The sequence below is a fragment of the Sceloporus occidentalis genome, unplaced genomic scaffold, assembly GCF_023333645.1.
Source record: "Sceloporus occidentalis isolate IW3139 unplaced genomic scaffold, rSceOcc1.0.p SCAF_5, whole genome shotgun sequence".
Lineage (NCBI taxonomy): Eukaryota > Metazoa > Chordata > Lepidosauria > Squamata > Phrynosomatidae > Sceloporus > Sceloporus occidentalis.
Window position 1 is genome coordinate 155,376,334 of NW_028316985.1, and position 20,149 is coordinate 155,396,482.

General features: G+C 39.8%; 1 protein-coding gene across 1 annotated transcript; it reads left to right on the forward strand.

Annotated features, from left to right (window-relative positions):
- Window positions 1-3,881: 3,881 nt before the first annotated feature.
- Window positions 3,882-11,451, forward strand: LOC149312998 (interleukin-15-like). The gene is made up of 4 exons (XM_089527244.1): window positions 3,882-4,010; window positions 4,690-4,728; window positions 9,396-9,521; window positions 11,317-11,451. The coding sequence occupies exons 1-4, from the start codon at window positions 3,882-3,884 to the stop codon at window positions 11,449-11,451; spliced, it is 429 nt and encodes a 142-aa protein (XP_089383370.1).
- Window positions 11,452-20,149: the final 8,698 nt, after the last annotated feature.

The following is a 20,149-nucleotide window of genomic DNA, read 5'->3' on the forward strand; positions in this document are numbered from 1 at the left end:
TTTTTAAAATATATTAAATCTCAAATGGCCTTTCAGATGACACAGTGTGATTCCACTTTAGGTGCTGTGGCTGCAATCTGTGGAATTCTGGAATTTGCACTTTGATGCAGCATTACAATTATTTGGCAGAGAGTTCTAAGTATCCTTTTGTAAAAGACAAATCCTAAGATTCCATAGGATGAAATGATGACCGTTAAAGTGGAATTGTAGTGCTATAACTGTGTTGCGTAAAAGGGACCATAAACTGATGCCCTTAAGAGATATTCTTCCATTGACATCATTATTTTTTCACATACTGTCTAAGTAATTTATGGAATGGGCTACCAGAAATTATGGCAGCTATTAACTTAGATGGATTCAAAAGAAGAATGAACAAATTATCGGAAAAGTGTAGATTAACCAATCTATGAGTCATTATGGTTGTCAGCAAGCTGTGAATTTAAAAAAGGATGCCACTACGTATACGTTGATGGAAAGAAAAGAATTGAAGAAACTATTACCGTAATTCCTGATATGTGAACTACCCAGCAGCATCTGCTTAGCTCCTCTGGGAAGAAAGAGACTAGATATATTGGACCTTTGGTCTTATCCAAAAATGACCTATGTTCTTACCAGCCCATGATATTAGATGCTTTCCTCTACTGACAGTAACTCCACATATGACAATCTGCCCTGTCCTCACTCCTACCTTAGAGTCTAACATATAAAGGAAAAAACCTGAGGGACATATGGCTAAAAGTATCAAATTTGATTATAAATAGGTATTTTATATTATTAGTTGCAGTTGCAGTTAGATTGGTAGATCACAGGGGTATTAGACTTAATGAATATCCTACGAAGCCACTGAAGACATGAATGAATGATCTGCATCTTCCTTCAACTGCAGAAGGCATAGGGCTGACACGTGTGATCAAACTGACTTTTTCAAGAAGGGTGTCTCAGGAACTGAAGCAAATAGTGGTGGTAAAATATCTAATCCAATTAACAAACTGAAAACAAATAAACTGCCTAACCCAGATGGAATTTACTAAGAGATTGTTTAAAAATCCAAATGTGCAATTACTAAATCTTTAACAGAAGTGTGCTAGCTACTACTTAAATCAGCCTCTGTACCACTAGACTAGAAAGCATTCAGTACAATGAGAATTTTTAAAAAGGGAATGAGGGAAGGTTCAAAAACCTGGTTAAGGTAATAGTTTTTCTTGATAGACTGATATAGAGTATTATTAATATGATTATCAAACACATTAGAGATGTTTTAGATTAGAAACATAACAGCGAGGAAGGGGACACAATAAAAGTATATAAAATTATGGATGGCTACAGAAGGTAGATATTAATTAGCCTACATTTTTATTGCCCATACACCCAGTTTAGAGAATTCCTTTAAAGACTTTTTTGAAATTCACTTCATCCAGGGATGTCTGGATCTGGCTGAATACGACGTTTTGAAATACCTTACCCAAGCATGGGCTATCTACAACTGAGCAGTAATTATTTAAAATGGAGTGGAGGTGGGAGTGCATGACTGCCCCATTTCCGGAGAACTTGGCTAAGCTTATATGCCCTATCAAGTCTCCATGCAAGTTTATGTTGCAAATAACATAGACCTGAGAAGGTGGAGTAGGCTTTAAATGGCCGGTCACATTCCCTTAAGGCTTTTGGTGTGTGGTTTGCTATTTTTAGCTCATTTCCCCCCAAGAGTCCTTCAGATTCTCTATTCCACAGGGAAAGATAATGTTAATTGATCCATATAATCAAAGGAGTGATTTAGTCAAAACCAATCCAAACTTCACCACACAGTGATTCATCTATGTCAGTGGCTTCACACACCTTACATCACTGCATCATTTCTAATTCATTGTACAGAAAAATCGAGTCAGCTTGTTGCATTCAAGGATATAGCTGTGTTAGTTTGTAGAATCAATATGTAGAGGGATCTTGTAGCAACTTTGAGACTAACTGAAAGAAAGAAGTTGGCAGCATGAGCTTTTGTAGTATATGGGGCTTTACAGATGGCCCCTAAGATGCTGCCCCTTTCCCTGCCGGATCAGGGACGTGGTAACTGCATGCCACATTCCAACCCGGCAGGTCTCTGGTGCAAAAAGAAGCTGCAAAAAGCGGCTTCTTTTTGCACCACAGAAAGGGCACTATAGCTGCTGGCGCCACAGCTTTTCGGTGCCCCTTTGGTGCAGGGAGTGAACACACTGCACCAAGGGCGCACCATGACACCTCCTGCCATACAATGGGGGGGGGGTGCCATCATGGAGACCCTGATGCCGGCATTTATCGCTGGTCTGTTTAGGGCCTAATTGAGGAGGTAGACTTTAGTATACAAAAGCTCATGCTGCCAACTTCTTTCTTTCAGTTACTCTCAAAGGTGCTACAAGACCTACAACTTGTGTTGGGTTATTCTCAAAAGATGCTACCAGATACTTCTGCATGCAGATACAGATTAAAATGGCCATGTCTTTGCATATCTCAGCAAGGCCCTCAAAACCGTAGACTACCTGGAGTCTCAAAAAAATCTGTTCTGTCATCTTATCAGGGAGCCTTTTATGAAGAAGAGTAGGAAGTCTACCAACATCATTTTGGTTCTTTTTATCCAACACAAGTCCTTACTTCTAGCTCTGCTTTCCAGGTGGAAAAAAACCTAAATGTGTACAGATGACTGCCAACACCTTTGTCTCAGCTCTCACTGGGAATGGTGCTGCATTAAGTATCTCAACAGGGTTTGGTCATATTTGGCCCACCCAACACTTAAAGGAAAACACAATATACATGATAGCAAAATGAACTAGACTACACTAGTCTTAAAGTGAAGTGCTATAAATGGAACAAAGCAAAAATAGCAACAATCCCAATAGGAATAGCAAGGTGACAATAATACAAGGGCCAGCAATTATTCAGGAGCCACTGAGAAAAAGCTGCTGGAGATCTCAAGGTGAGAAGGGCCAAAGAGCCAATACAACAAAGATGATGCACCTAGAAGTCTTGGTCACTGAAGCCATTCATAGGCTCTCCGGGGCTTCTAGTAGTCATTGGAACAATTCATTTATTTAAATAAACTTGTATTTATTCTTTTCTTATTTTGAAGATTAAAGAAACAAGGACAGTGTTTCACAGGTGTACAGTTCCATTAATTCAACAACAGATCTTATATATGAGCTGGTACCATGAACACACTATGCTCACAGAGATCATGATTTCACTTTTGTTGAGACTTTCTTTTTATTTTGATCCCAGCAGTAATCTGACAGGGACCTCTTATCTTTGCATCATTCACTTAAAATCAATTCACTATCTGCAGAACCCCCAGGTTAAGAACACAACCCAAAACCACACACACACACCTCTACTTAGAAAGCGATATTGCTTCCTGTTATTATGTTCCAACATTCTCATTTTTCAAAAAATAACACCTGCTTCCATCATCTGAATCTGGCATATTTAAATTATAATTTAAAATCCTTTTGCAAAGAACATTAATGCTCCCAGGTAGCCTATAAATGAACATATAGAGCTACTTTATCACTGGGTTATGCCCCTTCCCCCCACCCACACATACCCACAATGATTAACACATGGACGCATCAGCGTTGGAGTGCTTGACCCAATCTTTACAAATGGAGAAGGTGGGGGAAAAAGTTTTGAGGAAAGTATACATAGGTAATGCACCAAGTCTGTTCAGGTTTCCTTCACCAGAATACCTTTCATATGCATCCCTTAAAAAAAAATTCCAAAGTGTCATCAGTGAAAGGAAAAAAGACTCAGAATATGAAAAAAATGTTAAACTTTTAACATGTCACTTTAAAAAAAATTAAGGGTATATATACACCCCAACTAGTTCCAGAGCTAATTAGACTCAAGCCTTTGCCATCATGAACAAAGAAGCAAGCCTCTGTTTTATTGCACTGATCTTAGCTACCATAGGAGGAATGCCTGTAACCAAGCAGGACTGCCTAGAAGCAATACTGACTGACCTCAGAGTACTTCTAAATATGTTGCCAGTAAGTTAATATTTTCCTCTTTATTGCAGTACTACATGTGAAAAAAAACCTTGGGATTGTTCTTAAAAGTTGAACATGAGCCAACAGCGATGCTTCAACAAAAAAGGGGAATGCTATCTTAACCTGCCTTAATAGAAATATAGTTTCCAAGTCAAGGGAAGTAATAGTCCCACTAATTTCTGCACTGGTCAGGCCTCATCTTACAGTACTGCATTCAGTTCTGTGCACCTCATTTAAAGAAGTATATAGACAAGTTGGAACAGGTTCAGATAAGAGCAACCAGGATGATTAAGAGGTATGGAGAAAAGGGAAACAAATATACAAAGAAAGGTTGTAGACAGACATATTCAGCATGGTAAAGAAAAGATTGAATGGTGACATGATTGCACTCCTTGAATACCTTTAGGGATGTCACAGAGAGGAGAGGCAAACTATTATATGCTGCCACAGAGAGTAGGGCCAGGTTTAGTGGTTTGAAGTGACAGAAGAGTAGTACTGGGATCTACTTCTCTGGATGTCTTCAAAAAGAGTTTGGACATCTACCTGCTGGGGGTGCTTTAGCAGGGGCTTGGACTAGTTGGTCCATGGGTCTCTTTCCAATCATGTATTTCTATGACTTTATGATTCATTTTGTTACATGTTAAGCAAGACAACAGTATCTCCTTTACTTCTTTTACAGAATAGAGAAGGCACATTTTACACACCAAAGAATACCAAGGTAAGTTGTGCAGTCTTGATTGCTGTGCTTTTTATTCAAAATATTAAGGACCAAACTTAGCCAAAGTTTTAGGATTTCTAAAATCCTGCTAAAGCCAATGTAAAGTTAAACACATGCATACATCTTTCCCGTTGAAACTAACAAGACACAGAAGTGCTTCACTTTGATTAGACATAAGCATTGGGATTTACATAACATTTGTAAAGAGAAATATATGTGTTGTTTACTCAGTTCTCACAACAGATCTGTCTTTTATCAACAAGGGTAGGCACCGCAACTGTGTTCTCCAGATGGCTTTGTACTGCATTTTCCATAATCTCTCAACATAGATTACACTAGCTGGTCTGATGGGAGCTATAGACTTAAAATATTTGTTGTTGTTCATTGCCCTTGGGTCAACTTCAGCTCATGGCTTCCCCATGAGTGAGACACCTCCAAGACACCCCTGTCCTCAACAGCTCTGCTCAAGTTCTGCAGGCCCAGGCCTGTGACCTCCCCAACAGAGTCCAGTCAACTGGCATGCAGTCTTCTCCTCTTTCTATTGCCCTCCACCTTTCCTAGCATTATTGACTTTCCTAATGAGTCATGCCTTTTCATATGTCCAAAGTATGACAGCCTCAATTTGATCATCTTGGTTTCCAGTGAGAGTTCAGGCCTGATCTGTTCTAGACCTATTTGTTTGTCTTTTTGGCTGTACATGGTATCCTCAGCACTCTTCTCCAGACAAAATCAAATGAGTAGATTCTCCTTCTGTTAGCCTTGTTCACTGTCCAGCTCTTGCATCAGTATATGGTGATGTGGAATACAATGCTTGGACTATCCTTACTTTAGCATTCAGCTTTATGTCTTTGCACTTTAAGACTTTGTCTAGGTTTTTCATAGCCGTCCTTCCTATTCCTAGTCTTCTTCTGATTTCTTGACTGCAATCACCATTCTAGTCAATGATCAAGCCAAGGTAGAATCTATTTCTATTGGCTGTACAGATCGCCCTAAGGGCCACAGTAACTGCACGCTGTGGCCCCAATCTCGCCTTTCCGTGGTGCAAAAAGGAGCTGTAAAAAGCAGCTCCTTTCTTCACTGTGGAAAGGGCACCATAGCCAATGGGGTTGTGGCTTTTCTGAGCTCCTTTGGCGATGCGTCATCTGGATGCAGTCCCAGAGGAGCGCCATGACACCACCTGCCAGGTAATGGGGTGCATGGCGTCATGCTGGCATGGGGACGGAGTCAGGGCGTGCATCATGCAGACGCCACACACCCACTCTGCCTCCATGCCGGCCTTTGATGCTGGTCTATACAGCCCCTATGTCATCTAAATTGAATTTATGTAAATTTTCTGTGGTCATTTGTTGTTTTCTGCTAGTAGTATAGTGTTATCTGCATATTTTAGATGGTAGATATTCTTTCCTCTGATCTTCACTCCACCTTCCTCTGAGACTAAGCTTGCTCTGTGTATGTTTTCTGCATACATGTTGAATAGGGTGACAGAATACAACTTTGTCTTACCCCTTTGCTGATTGGGAACCATTCTGTTTCTCCATACTCTGTCTAACAGTAGTCTCTTCTACTGAGTACAGGTTTCTCCCCATGACAATCAAGTGTAGTGGCACTCCATTTCTCTGAGAACATTCTGTAACTTTTCATGATCTATGCAGTCAAAGGCATTTGTCTCAAACAATGGTCCCAGATGTTTTGGACTTCAGCTCCCAGAAGTCCTAGCCAGTATAGCTAGGAAGTTTGGAGCTGAACTCCAAAACATCTGCTGGGAACAGGACTATAACCAGTTGCCAGACCTTGCTTGAAATTTTGGCTGTGGCAGACCACAAATCATTAGATAAGAAATGAGAGTTTCTTATGTAATGACTTCTATGGCAAATCTCTTATTAACTGTCTCTTCCATAACTGTTTTATAACCATCATTCCCATTTTCCAGACTGGTACTATTTATTTCCCATCTCAAGCCTGCTTCTCCATACTCTGTTCTAACAGTAGCCTCTTGTACTGAGTACATGTTTCTCCTCAGGACAATCAAGTGCAGTGGCACTCCATTTCTTTGGGAATATTCCATAACTTTTCATGATCTATGCAGTCAAAGGCATTGGTTCTCAAACACTGGTTCCAGATATTTTGGACTTCAGCTTCCAGAAGTCCTAGCAAGTATAGCCAATGGTCAGGAAGTTTGGAGCTGAACTGTCCACCGATATATTTTCTCCACTTCTGCCCCACCTCCCATTCTTCAGCTCATTTCTATCCCATCTTTTGTTCTAATCTCTGCTCCATACTTTAAGTCAATTTCTTACCTGCCCTCTATCCCAGTTCCTGCTCCTGGCCCACCTCAACTTAATATTCTAAGATTTGTTTCAGTTTCACTTCAGATCTAAATATCATCCACAGTCCTTAAAAGCAGCTTTAATGGATTGGGTCAAAGGCCTAGACTAACATCCTGTTTATTCAGTGACCATCCAAATGCCTATTGTAAGCCCTCAGGCAGAACATAAGTGCAATAACGTGTTCCTACTCATGTTGCCAAGCACCTGGTATGCAGAAATACATGTACATTTTTTTCTCATACTGGAGGCAATATGTAGCTTCAGTGACCATATAGCCAAAAAACACCTTATGCTCATGTATTTTTCAGGTGTAAAAATTGGCTGCCATCATCACATCTTTATGGATATTAATTCTATCCCTATTTTTGCTATGATCATCATTTCCCTTCTTCTTATCTCTCTCTCTGAATCTCCAAATTGTTCTCCTCTCCCATCCCCCATGAAAACCTTTAAACTATGTGATATGTTAGATCTCCAGCATTTTAAAGCCGCAGATCCCAATAAACACAAAAGGGCTTGCTACTGAATAGACACACATAGATATCCTTTCTCTGTTGGTGTGTGTTATTGTTGTCGCCGTCAATAACCCCCTTCCCATAATGCCACAATATTTGGTGATCACTAGTATGATTTTGGGGGTGAAGGATTCAATCATTGTTTACTGTTAAAGAATGAAAAGAAAAGAACATGTGGCTAGTGAACAGCACTGGTTGATGAAAGCAGTCCATTCCAGCAGTCCAGTCAGACTAGAAGTTCTATTTGCTTAGAAATGTTTCTTAGGTTGGACTAAGGCTCCCATGTTTTAAAAACAGTGATTGCAAAGCTGTTAGAAGACAGCTGGGAAATTTTTATTTCCCCCACCACACAATGCAGAAAAACTTTAATTTCCATCCAGTAAAATATTTTCTAATTTTCTTATACTTTGCATTGTTTTTATGACATGCTCTGATCAACTGCAATTGTTGCTTAATATACTATATACATAATGACAGGGCCCACACCTATAATAATACTAGGTGCTATCCTTAGAGCTCAAGGTTTTGACCCTGAAATCTGAGGGCTACTGACCTAGTAATCCTCTCTGCAGATTTATAAAACTCAATCTCTGTTAGGCATGTAGTAATGGAATTTCATCATTGTGCATTAAATCCTAGAATTGTGCATTATAGAGACTTCTAGAATTATCCTAGAGCCAGGAATCTAATACTTACATTGGAATTTAATACTTTGAATTCTTTAGAAGCCAGTATTTTCCAATCTAAGTATTAGATTTCTGGCTCTAGGATTAAGCTGGGATTGTGAGCAGTTTTCCTGCAGTAAATTGTACTTATTCAGGGTAATCTATTGGGGTGCGTGCCAATGTAGCAGAGACAAACTAGGTAGGGTTCACCACTTTTCTCTCTGCCATTTCCTTTATTTTTTTCTCCATCTCTGCCCAGTCTTCCTCACTACAGAGTTGTGTGCTGGAGAAGACAGTAAGAGCTGTTCGACAGTGGAACACACTCCCTCAGATTGTTGTGAAGTCTCCTTCTTTAGAGGTCTTTAAACAGAGACTGGATGGCCATCTGTCAGGGGTGCTTTGCTTGAGGGTTTCTGCATGGCAGGGAGTTGAGCTGGTTGGCCCTTGGGGTCTCTTCCTATTATGATCCTAAGAAACATCACTCTTGCTAGAGGCCTTTGCTGGGTTGCAGAACGGTTTTGACATTAAGCTGAGAGATACACCCCTCCCCGGTACAAACTGTGGTGAAAATTTGGTTTGTGTTACTTTTGACAACTATTACAAAATCCAACAGAAAGGGCTAAATGCAATGTCTGTTTCAACTAGAACTGACTCACTGAAATGAATGCAACTTACTAGTTACTACTTTTAAGTCCCATGATTTCAATGGGTAGATTCTAATACTAACACTGCATTTAGCTCAGAATCTGGTTCACATGTAATGTACAATTCACAACTCTAGGCTATGATTTAATGTACTTTAAATAATCTTATGAATTTAAAAGTGACCTTCACCAACAGCAGCTCCCCAATCCTGGATGGCAAATTGCTTTCAAAAGTGAGTGTTTCCTAAACAGTTCGTCACATGACATTGAAGTATGTCAGCTACGCTAATTCTAGTTTCCTTCTGGGTGCCCACGTTACTATTCCTAAATATACTATTGTGAGTATTGTTCCAATAACTCTGTTTTATAGTATTTTACACCGCAACAGTATTTCCTAAATTGTTTGTTATTACTGTTACAATGTCCAGATTCTTTTCAAACTAAGAATTCATACTGCCCAGGCAATTCATATATATGTTTTCCCACTATTTAATATGTTTTTCCTGCTCATTGAAGGTGAAGTGTGCAAGGTCAGCCATGGAATGTTTTATAAATGAAACTAACGTTCTAGAAGAAGAAAACGAAGACAACAGAAACATTACTAATATTATTCAAAAGATCCACAGAAATCATGCCAGCTGGGTAAGCATACCAAAGGAGGATTCATTTTTCTAAACCGAGAGATACATATATAAATGTATTATATGCTGACACATGGCCTAAGCTAGCATTATAGGAATCCTGCTTATCAATTCCCACTATGTGTCTCTCATTTGATATAAATTTATGCAGTCTGGGCAGATTTGCTTTTGCAGAAATAACTAACGTTCATACATTACACAAAACAAAAACATTTTCATATTTGCTCTCCAAAAATGGGAGCTCACTAAAATGATAATACAGGCCCGTTACAGACGGGTGTATAGTAGGGACTGGGTCCGTACTAGGGTTAGAAAGGGGCGACCCTTCTGGACGCCCCTAACCCTAGTACGAATCGAGCCCGTACAAAATGGTGGCGCCTGTTCCACATGGGGGCTGCCATTGCTACGTCACCACTGCTCCATCTCCAAACGAGGCGGCGCAGTTATGACGTACTGGTACCACGCCAGGGCGCATAGAGCGTCCTTTCCGCGGTACCAGAAGGAGCTTCGAAACGGAGCTCCTTCCGGGATTTGTGTCGCTGGCACAGCCTTTAGACGGCTGCACTAGCGACGCAAGGCAGAAAGGGACCGAGTGGCCCCTTTCTGCTTGTCCCCGCTGCTGTCGGGTGTCCTTGGGGCATGAAGCCCCAAGAACACCCCTTTCCAGGCCACAGGGAAGTGGCCTTTTGCCGTTTCCTCGTGGCCTGGAAAGTGGCGGATCGGGGCCCCAGAGGCTGCCATTCTGGCAGCTGAGGCCCTGATCCGGCGGGGAAAGGAGCGCCTATAGGCCGCCCCAAAGGGGCGGTCTGTAACGTGCCGTGGTATTATCATTTTGAATTAAGATATTTTCTCCTAAAATTTAAGCAATGTGGATTTTAAAAATGGAATAGCTTCATTATGCTAAACTAGCTCTTATTGTATTGGCTCATTCCTGAGTGACTTAACTATTCTTACCAGTCTGCTCACAAACTGAGAATCCACAGAAAATTACACATAATCTCTTCTCTGGCCTCTGAGTTTAGTTGAGTATGCAAAATCTGACTAACACATGAGCATAATATACATCCTGGTGTATAGGCTGCTATGTGAGACTGGCATTCTGGAGACTGATATGTGGCAGCCAGCTAATTTATTCATTCTGTGGATTACTTGTTTGGAATTGTAACAGAAATTTCAGTAAACTTAAAGTTATAGGCCTGGCATAGCAAAGAATTGACAAGAGGACCTAGTAAATTGAAAATCCATAAATTTATTTCCAATTGTCAACAAAGGAAACATGAACTCAGTGGAATTCAATGTTCCAAAATCTGAGAGCCCCAAACAAGACAAAATGGCTCTTTTATATTATTGTAGATAAAGAAGCTTCTTCAATACACCTGATTGGCTAATTACAATTTAAACATACAGAATTCTTACAATCAGAACAGAAATACATGCATATATTAAAACTGCATCATCACTCCCCCCCTCCTTCAGGCATTCAGTAGCTCTCAGTAAGCTTGCTTCTGAACATCAACAATGTATCCTTATCTTAAATTGTGTATATTATGTCTAATTTTGTTGGTGCCAGCTTCTTACGGGTCATGATGCTCTTTTTACTCCTTTGCTCTAATTTTCAGGACTCATTTTAAAAACTATCTCTCTGGCTAACAAAGGCGACTCCATCTTTCTATAGCTTTCTATTATAGCAGGAAAATTCCACCACTACAGAATATAAACCATATTAAGATTATAGCATGGCCTCCTTCTGAAAAAGAGATGATTAATTTAAAGTTTTATAAATCTTTTCACTGCAGAAACAAGTGGCAGAAAGAGATGCAAAAGAAGAGGAAGAATGCCCCCCATGTGAATCATATGAAGCCCAAAACTATGTTGTTTTTTTAAATCACATGATTGAACTGGTGCAGTTTGCTTTCCGCTTTGGACTCTGAAAAGTACTAGACACTTCTCAGGCATTGTCTAATTATTTAATATATATATTTTATTTAATTATAATTTGTTGTTTCTACTTTGCTTGAATGTCTTTTATTTAAAGAATGTCATAATATGGAACATACCAATTTAAAGAAGTTATAATTTAGATATAATCTTATTGTATGCAGGTTTAAAACCTCTTTTCATACACTGATGTTTATATTGTCTGTTAGCTTATCATATGGGAAGGAAAGAGTTAATTATTTTAATCTGTAATTCTTTTCTTAATCAGTTTATACCTTGCTGAATTCATTATGTCATAAGCATTCCACCCTAAACACAGATTACTCAACTGTTTTGGTCAGAGATTATATTGAACAACAACAAAAAGCAGGAATACAAAACCATAATAGATAAGGGATCAAAACAAATTACTCTGAGCATGGTACAACTTGATGCAGATGTACTGCAAACAGAATGGTGTTCAAGAAAAATGGGGAATATTTAAGCAGGAATGCAGAATTAGTTGTGAAGCTCATTCAATTCCATTTAGTACAGGTATCAAACTCAACAGGGTTTTATTGCTGTTGCCATTTTTATCATAGAGCTTTGCAACTGTAAAAAAGTGCATTTCCGTCAAAACATAACAAAGGTAAAACTCAGACCATGATAAATAAAATGTTAGATTACAAAAGCTGGTACCTATTTATCTACTTGCATTTGCATGCTTTCGAACTGCTAGGTTGGCAGGAGCTGGAACTAGTGACAGGAGCTCACCCCATCATGCAGCACTTGGGCCTTGAACTGCCAGCCTTCTGATCTTCAGATTGTCAGAACTGGTATCTTAACCACTAAGCCACTGCATCCCACATACCCCCAGTACCTTCCCTTTTTAAAAAATGATTCTAATCTATAACTCTGGTCAGATATTCTCTGCTTATTCTGCTGCAACTGATCCCATAGGGAGACCCTAGGCAAGAGTGGTCTGCTGCTGTTGCAAACAGCAGTCTTACAGCCTGCTGGCAACACCTCTAAAAGCTAGGGCAAAGATTCTCAAATATTTCCATCACCCTTTTCTCACCAACAAGGACAACTTTCTTCAAACAATATATGTAGAATGGTGGAATTCAACTTTATCCAACTGTAAGTGGGTTTACAATTATGTAACTTCCCAAACACTGAAAAATGTTGAATGTGAAGGAGGCAGCAAGAATTCAAATAACTTTTCCTCTCAATTGGATAAAGATATTTTTGTGAATACTGAGGGCATACCAAACGAAATTCACACAGTAGTTCACACCTTTTTGTAAGGACTGTAAGTAAAGACAAATACTACTGAAATGTCTTTGACAGAGCAGTGTCATGCCTTCACATCACAGAAAAAAATGTTTTATATTCTCTTCAAGTTCTTTATTTTCCTTCTCAATCCCCCCTATCTTCCCCTTTTCATTTTCCTTTTAACAAGCATTTCCCTTTCACATTCAAATGCAGACTTTTCTTACATGACAATAGCATACACACCCAAGGAAGCCTTTTGCAAGTTCAATCCACTTTTTCCACCAGCCCAAATCCAAGTTCAGAGAGAAACTCATTTTCTTCACAAATAAGCAACCTAAACTTATCTCTCACAATCTCTCAGCTATCACATCACTTCCACTCATTCTTGTTATTGTTTCCTTCTCTTTTTGGTAAGTAATGTTGTTCTCTCATATGGTCTTTGGGTCCTTGCAGAGAAAGGAGAATCCACAGGCCATCTAGGAGTGAAGGAGAGGGAACTTGCCAGCTGCTATATACAAACCACTATAACCTCCAGAATGGATTGAGGAATATACTATTCTCTCTGTCTCTCTCTCTAATATAATATAATAATATATATTGTTTGTAAAATATACAAATAATGTGAGTGAACAATAATCAAAACTATTTATAGAAACTGTTTATAGAAAATGACTTGTTAGTGTCACAAAAAAGACAATATGGTATGAATTGTAAATATAGGACAATTGATTCCACAATCACGAAATGTGTTTATATATAAAGTCCAGATGTGATGTACAGAAAGATCAGAAGACAATTATATACAAATAATATAAGCAACTCAGGCAATAAAATTGGACATTCTTTCCCAGGATCTTGAACTCGACATTTCAACCTGTATGCTACACACACCATCTGCCAACTCTTCCTTCACCCTCAGACTCTTTCACCACAACAGACTGAGTTGCCTCTATGCAGGATTGAGGCTCTGCCATTAGTCTCCAGAAAATTCCCCAGATGGATTGGATTAGCTTCCTTGTGATACAGATCTGGCATCAACAGGGTCACCACCAAAAGGGGCAACTCCTGCGGGAGGGCACTTTTCAGGGGGAGCCACTTCACTGCTGGTGTGAGGGTCTCTCTGGCTTCTGATGTTAGGGAACTTCAGCATCCATACTAAAGCTACACTGTCCAAAGTCATGAAGGACTTTGTATTCACCATGATAATCATGGGCTATTAGAGGTATCTGGCCCCACTCATGCTGTTGAGCACACTACAGAACTTGTTTTCTGTACAGGATGAGATGATGATGATCAAGGAATGGAGGAATTTCCAATTGTTTCATTGTCATGGGCAGATCACTTCTTGGTAAGGTTTAGACTTGCTGGGATGCAGAGCCTCTGCAGAAGTGTGATGTGTGTGGTGGGGAGGGGTTATGAAGATGGTCTGCTCCATGAGGCTTATGGATCCAGATGGATTCCTGAAAGTTCTTGGGGAGTTCCCTGCTGCCCTGGCAAGTAATTCTGTTGAAGCCCTGGCTGATTTCTGTAATGAGGAAATGACCTGGGCAGTGGACAAAATCTCTCCTACGTGTCCCTTCCCACAGACTGGATCTAAACCAGCCCCCTGGTTTTCTAGGAAACTGGCAGCAATGAACTGTCCAGTGCTGACAGATACTTTTTAATTTGTGCAACTCAAGGATGTAGACAGGATGGTTGGAGAAGTGAGAGCTACCTTATGCATACTAGACTCTTGCCCCTTCTGTCTTATTAAACAGGCCAGAGGGGGTGGCTGAGTGGGCAAGGGAAGTGATTCATGCCTCTTTACAACAAGGCAGAGTCTCAGCTTGCCTGAAGGAGGCTGTTGCAAAACTTTTTCTGAAAACACCTTCTCTGGATCCTACTGCACGGCATAACTATAGACTAGTCTTCAACTTCTCACTTTTGGGCAACATTTTAGACTATGTGGTAGCCTTTCAACTCCAGGGATTCCTGGGTAAGGTGGATTATCTAGATCCATTTCAGCCTGGTTACAGGCCTGGTCATGGGATGAAGCGAGTTTTGGTTTCTTTGGTGGATGGTCTACACTGGGAACTGGACACGAGGAGTATATCCCTGTTGGCTGGATTTCTTGGAGTCTTTTCATATCATTGACTGTGGTATCCTTCTGGGTCGCTTTGCTAGGATGGGGCTTGGCGGTACAGTTCTACAGTAGCGTCATTCTTTCCTGAAGGAGTGCTCTCAGGGGTGGTGCTGGGGGATTCCTGCTCAACTGGCCTGTGGAGTCCCTCAGTGTTCTGTTTTGTCCTCTATGCTCTTTAATATATACAGTACACAAAACCACTGGAAGAGGTTGTCTGGGGTGTTCAGGTGAGGTGTCACCCATATGCTGATGATACCCAACTCTATCACTCCCTTCCACCTAATTCCAAGGAAACTGTTTCTGTGCTAAACTGTTGTCTGGCAGCTGTAATGGACTGGTGAGGGCAAAGCTTAATCCAGACAAGAGGGAGAAGCACCTGCTCAATCAAAAGACAGATCTGGGAACAGAGCTTCAATGCAAATTCAGTTTGGAGGTACTCCTGGATTCAGCCCTGAGCCTGGAGGTCCAGGTTTTGGTGGTGACCACAATGGCATTTACACAGCTAATGCTAGTGCATCAACTGGACCTGTTTCCTGGGAAGTCAGAGCTGACCCCAGTAAACACAGGCCTTGGTTACATCCCATTTGGATTAATTTAACACACTGTATGTAGGACTGTCTTTGAAAAGTGCTCAGAAATTTCAATTGGCCCAAGCAGCTGCAGTCAGATTGTCAACTAGGACTGGTCACAGGGAGTACATAACTCCTTTGTTGCAATAGCTACACTAGCTGCTGGTCCATTTCTGGGCTCAATTCATAGTGCTAGTGATAACCTATATAAAACACATATGGTTTGAATCCAGGCTATTTGAAGGACTGTATGTTATTTTCTGAGCCCATGAGAGTTCAAAGGTCATTGGAAGAGGCCCTTCTCTCTGTTCCACCACCTTCTCAGTCTTGTTTGGAGGGAACAAGGGAGAAGGCCTTCTTAGTGGCTGCTCCCAGACTTTGGAACTCCTCTAGATAGGCCAGGATGGACCTGTTCTTGCTGTCCTCCCGCAACAAATTAAAACATTTTTATGCCATCAGGCTTTTAGAAACTGACTGGTACAGCTTTTAATGCTGCGTAATGCTGTTGCTAAGGTTTTTATATAATGTTTTAATTAATTTTAATGTTTTAACTACATGAATTGTTTTTAAATAGCTCTTATATTTATATTTTATTGATTTAATCTGTGCTGTTTTTAAATATGTTGTTACTATTTCATGAGTTTCATTAATGGGAGAAAGGTGGAATGTAAATGATGAAGATCATCATCATGATTGTATGGTAGATCATTATTTCAACTTAAATTATTTACACTGAGAACTTATTTCTGTAATTGCTTATTTAAAATTGCATTACATTATGCTAGTTGTAATTATATTACATTATCCTAATTGTAAAGTGACTGACAAATCAGAAAACATTGTTGCATTTTCCATCACAACGTTCAAATTTGATTTTGAAACACACACTATGTGGAATAGATCATATAAACGCAGTAATACCAATACCTCACAGACTAGAGACAGAGAAATGAAAACATCTTGAACACAAAAAGCAACATTTCAGCATTCTCTGTGACAGATATAAGATGAAAGAAAGCTATGCTGATATAATTATCAGTTTATCAGTTACGCTTTGATGTTTGCTAGTGTGTGGGTGAAGAGTGAAAATACTTGTACGCATTGAACAGGAGACAGTACTATTTTTTTCTAGGAAGAGGCAAAGATTAGGCATATTTAAAAGCCAATTAGCTTTTTTAAAAAGTACCTATTATTTATTAAAACATTTATATTCTACTCTATAATCCAGGATCATATGGCATCATACAACATAATTCATTTAAAATAATTTAGGAAGACTAAAAGAATATTAAATTATTTAACAAGTAAAAGCAAGACATAGATTTAAAACATCTAAAGACAATTTAAAACTCTGCACACATTTATATTTGGAGAAAAACAATTAGGTCCCAAAGACTTCAATAAAAAGCCATGTTTTTACTTAGGTAGCACCAGGACACCTGTGTTGGTATCAATCAATCAGCTCTATAATTGTGTAATTCTGCAACCGGGGTGTCACAGCTGAGAAAGCTCTCTCACATCTTCCCACACAGTACTGTCCCCTCCAGCAGGACAGAGGAAGACATCTTCCTTAAGTAGTATATGCAACTGCCACAAAACTTTGTCACATACCATTGAATTTCAACCAGCAAAAACCACCACCTCAGTGGCATTACCCATGCTGGAGAATCCACAATCATCCATTCATTTTTGCTAGCTTGTGCAAGTAAAAGGTGGTTTCAAAAAGTGATGCACAGAGGCCTCTGAAGATCTCATTCCTAAAGTGGAACTTCACATACTGGCTATATCTTCTGTATTCTGCCTCTTGCACTCATTTTCCTAATTACAAATAGTGTCTAGATTCCACTACTGCACATCTTGCATGGCAACCATACAGACTTTGCCTACCACTGAAATGATGCAAAAGATGGGGTGGATAGGGAGCCAGCAGGGTACAGTGATCTGCATGTTGGACTACGACTCTGGAGACCAGGGTTCGAATCTCTGCTTGACAAAACTGGTGGAAAGAATTATTAAAGAAAAAAAATCAAGCAGGTAAAAGACTAAGCCTTGCTGAAAAGAAAAAATCAACATGGCTTCTCTCCTAATGAAGTTGGTGCCAATACAGTCATCCCTCCATATTTGCGGTTTTGATATTTGCGGATCTGATTATTCACGGATTTCATTAATATGTTCTCTCTAGGACTGTCTAGGTCCTCCAGTGCAACTCTGTGGTCAACTTTAAAAGTTGCACTGAAAGACCATTTGTAGCTACTCCAGTGCCATTCTATGGTCAGTGTATGTTGGACATTGACCACAGAGTTGCACTGGAGGACCCAGAGATACCTAGAGAGGTGTCCTCTCAGGTAAAAACAGTGTTTTTGTTATTTGTGGTTTTTCCATATTCACGGGGGGGTCTTGTTCCCCTAACCCTAGCAAATAGGGAGGGACAACTGTACTCTTGTTTAAACTTACATGGAGAATGGAAAATGTTGTACTTATTGTGAAGTCCTTTTTCAGGAACAGAAGGGAGGGTAGTTTGGAGTGTGTTACTCCTTGCTATTCTAGCAGGTAGGACAAGCAAATCAGGTCTTTAGATTTTCACAGTGAGAGGGAAGTAACTTCCTCCATCCCAGTTTCATGTAAGCAAGCTCTGCCACAAGAAGGAATAAATTCACCACAAGTGAAAAAAGGAAGATGGAGAAAAATTCTAAACTTTGATAGTATCTTTGACATTCATCCTGTGTCATTGCTTCTCCATCACTGTCTTTGGGTGAGGACAAAAGAAAGGTAACACCACTTCTTGATGATGGTGAAAAAGGTCTAAAATTAAGGTCTAAATGAAGAGTCATGGTAAAACACAAATATTTCCCATTACAGAGAATGCCCCCAGCTCAGACACCCTCCAAGCCAATGTAATGGTTACAAGAAATAAGGTCTTATAGGCCAAATGCTTCAGTGAAACCCTTTTCAATGGTTCAAATGGAAGTCTTGTTAGGGTCTTCAATACCAATTGAAAATTCTAAGTAGGAAAATGTTCATCAAGAGGAGGATGCAAAACACAAGCATATTTGTAGAATCCCTTAACATGAGGATATCTTGACAAAGTGAGTTTGCCAGGAACCTTCAGAACCTTCAAGGCTGCTATTTACCTCTTTAGGGTGGTGGGTTTCAACTCAGGATCAAACCCAAACTGAAGTCTCAATAACAGCTAGGTTTTCCCAGAGTGACTGCTTAGAACACCACCTGCAAAAAGCTCTCACGGTTGTTTTGTGGATGTATTTTGTGGAGCCATTTCTGGTGGCTAATATGGTATCTACTACTCACTCAGCATAACCAAACTTCAGGAAATCCTCTCTAGAAACACAGAATCATAGATTTGGAAAGGCCATCTGGTACAACTTCTTGCTCAGTGCAGCATCTCTAGCTAGAGCATACCCTGTAGGTAGCTGTCCAGACTTTTTCTGAATAATTCCAGAGGAGGAGACCTCACCACTTCTCTACGCAATTGATTTCACTGCTGAACTGCTCTTACTGTCAAGATGTTCCTTCTAATGTTCAATTGAAATCTATCCTCCTGTAATTTCAAACCATTAGATCTGGCCCTACCCTGTGGGACAGCAGACCTGCTCCCTCCTCTCTGTGACAACCCTTAAGTTATTTAAAGATCATGTCACCGCAAAGCCTTCTCTTCACTAAGCTGAACATGCACAGCTCCTTCAAGCTCTCTTCAAATGTTTTGTCCTCATATGAATTTATAATTGGCTTTGTTTAAAATTTACCATTATTGCAGAAATTTATATAAATAATTGGGAGTTAAGAAATAAATGATAAGATATACAGAGGTAATAATGATTTGAAACTTAATAGGAAAATAAATTGAGGATTTTTTTTCTTTGTTATATGTTTTGTTAGCACGTTGTTCATATCGCTTTGTTTATGTGCTTTTATTTTTATGTGTATTTTACTTCAAATCATCATCATCATCATCATCATCATCATCTCAAGGTCTCTTTCACATGTAGTACTGCTGAGCCAAGTATCCCCCATGCTAGAATCACAGAAGCATAGAGTTGGAAGCAGCCTCATGGGCCATTGAGCCCACTCCCCTGCTCAGTGTCAGATTGCCAGCTCGATCATTCCCAGCAGGTATTTGGGAATCCAACCTCTCTTAGAAGACATCCAGAGAAGGAGACTCCATCACCTTTCTAGGCAATTGGTTCTATTGCCGATCTATGCTTACTGTCAAAAAGTTCTTTCTAATGTTCAATCAAAACATACCCTCCTGAACCTTCAAATCATTACACCTGTTCCTTCCCTCTGGGGCAGCAGAGAACAGTCTGATCTTCAGTGTCTAAGAGGGGTGTTTCATACATGACAATGACTATGAAAGTAAGCTGAGCTGGTGTCTCAACACATTTATGTGATTTGCTTACCATTGCACAACATCAGTTTGTACAGCATTATGAACAAGCTCCATCCTCTCCCCAGTAGTCATCATAAAGCCTCTCCTAGAGCTATGAACAAATTTACTATTGAACATGTGTATCAATTGTTGAATAATGCTCTTAAAATTCATCAGGAAATGGCTTCTATATATGAAACATCCCCCCCTCCCCACTTTGATGAAAAATATTGCACCAGACACTGGAAATACATTAACCAGGGTGCAAACCTTTTCCCAGATATGTTATGTCAGTACTTCTGGTAGCAGTGGTGAGAGTAACAAAACACAAACAGAAAAAGTATCTTACCACTGTTTGGAAG

Coding starts and splice junctions, on each gene's coding strand:
- LOC149312998 (XM_089527244.1), top strand. CDS start 3,882: ATGAACAAAGAAGCAAGCCTCTGTTTTATTGCACTGATCTTAGCTACC. Junction 4,011..4,689: donor TACTTCTAAATATGTTGCCA/GTAAGTTAATAT, acceptor CTTCTTTTACAG/AATAGAGAAGGCACATTTTA. Junction 9,522..11,316: donor ACAGAAATCATGCCAGCTGG/GTAAGCATACCA, acceptor TTTTCACTGCAG/AAACAAGTGGCAGAAAGAGA.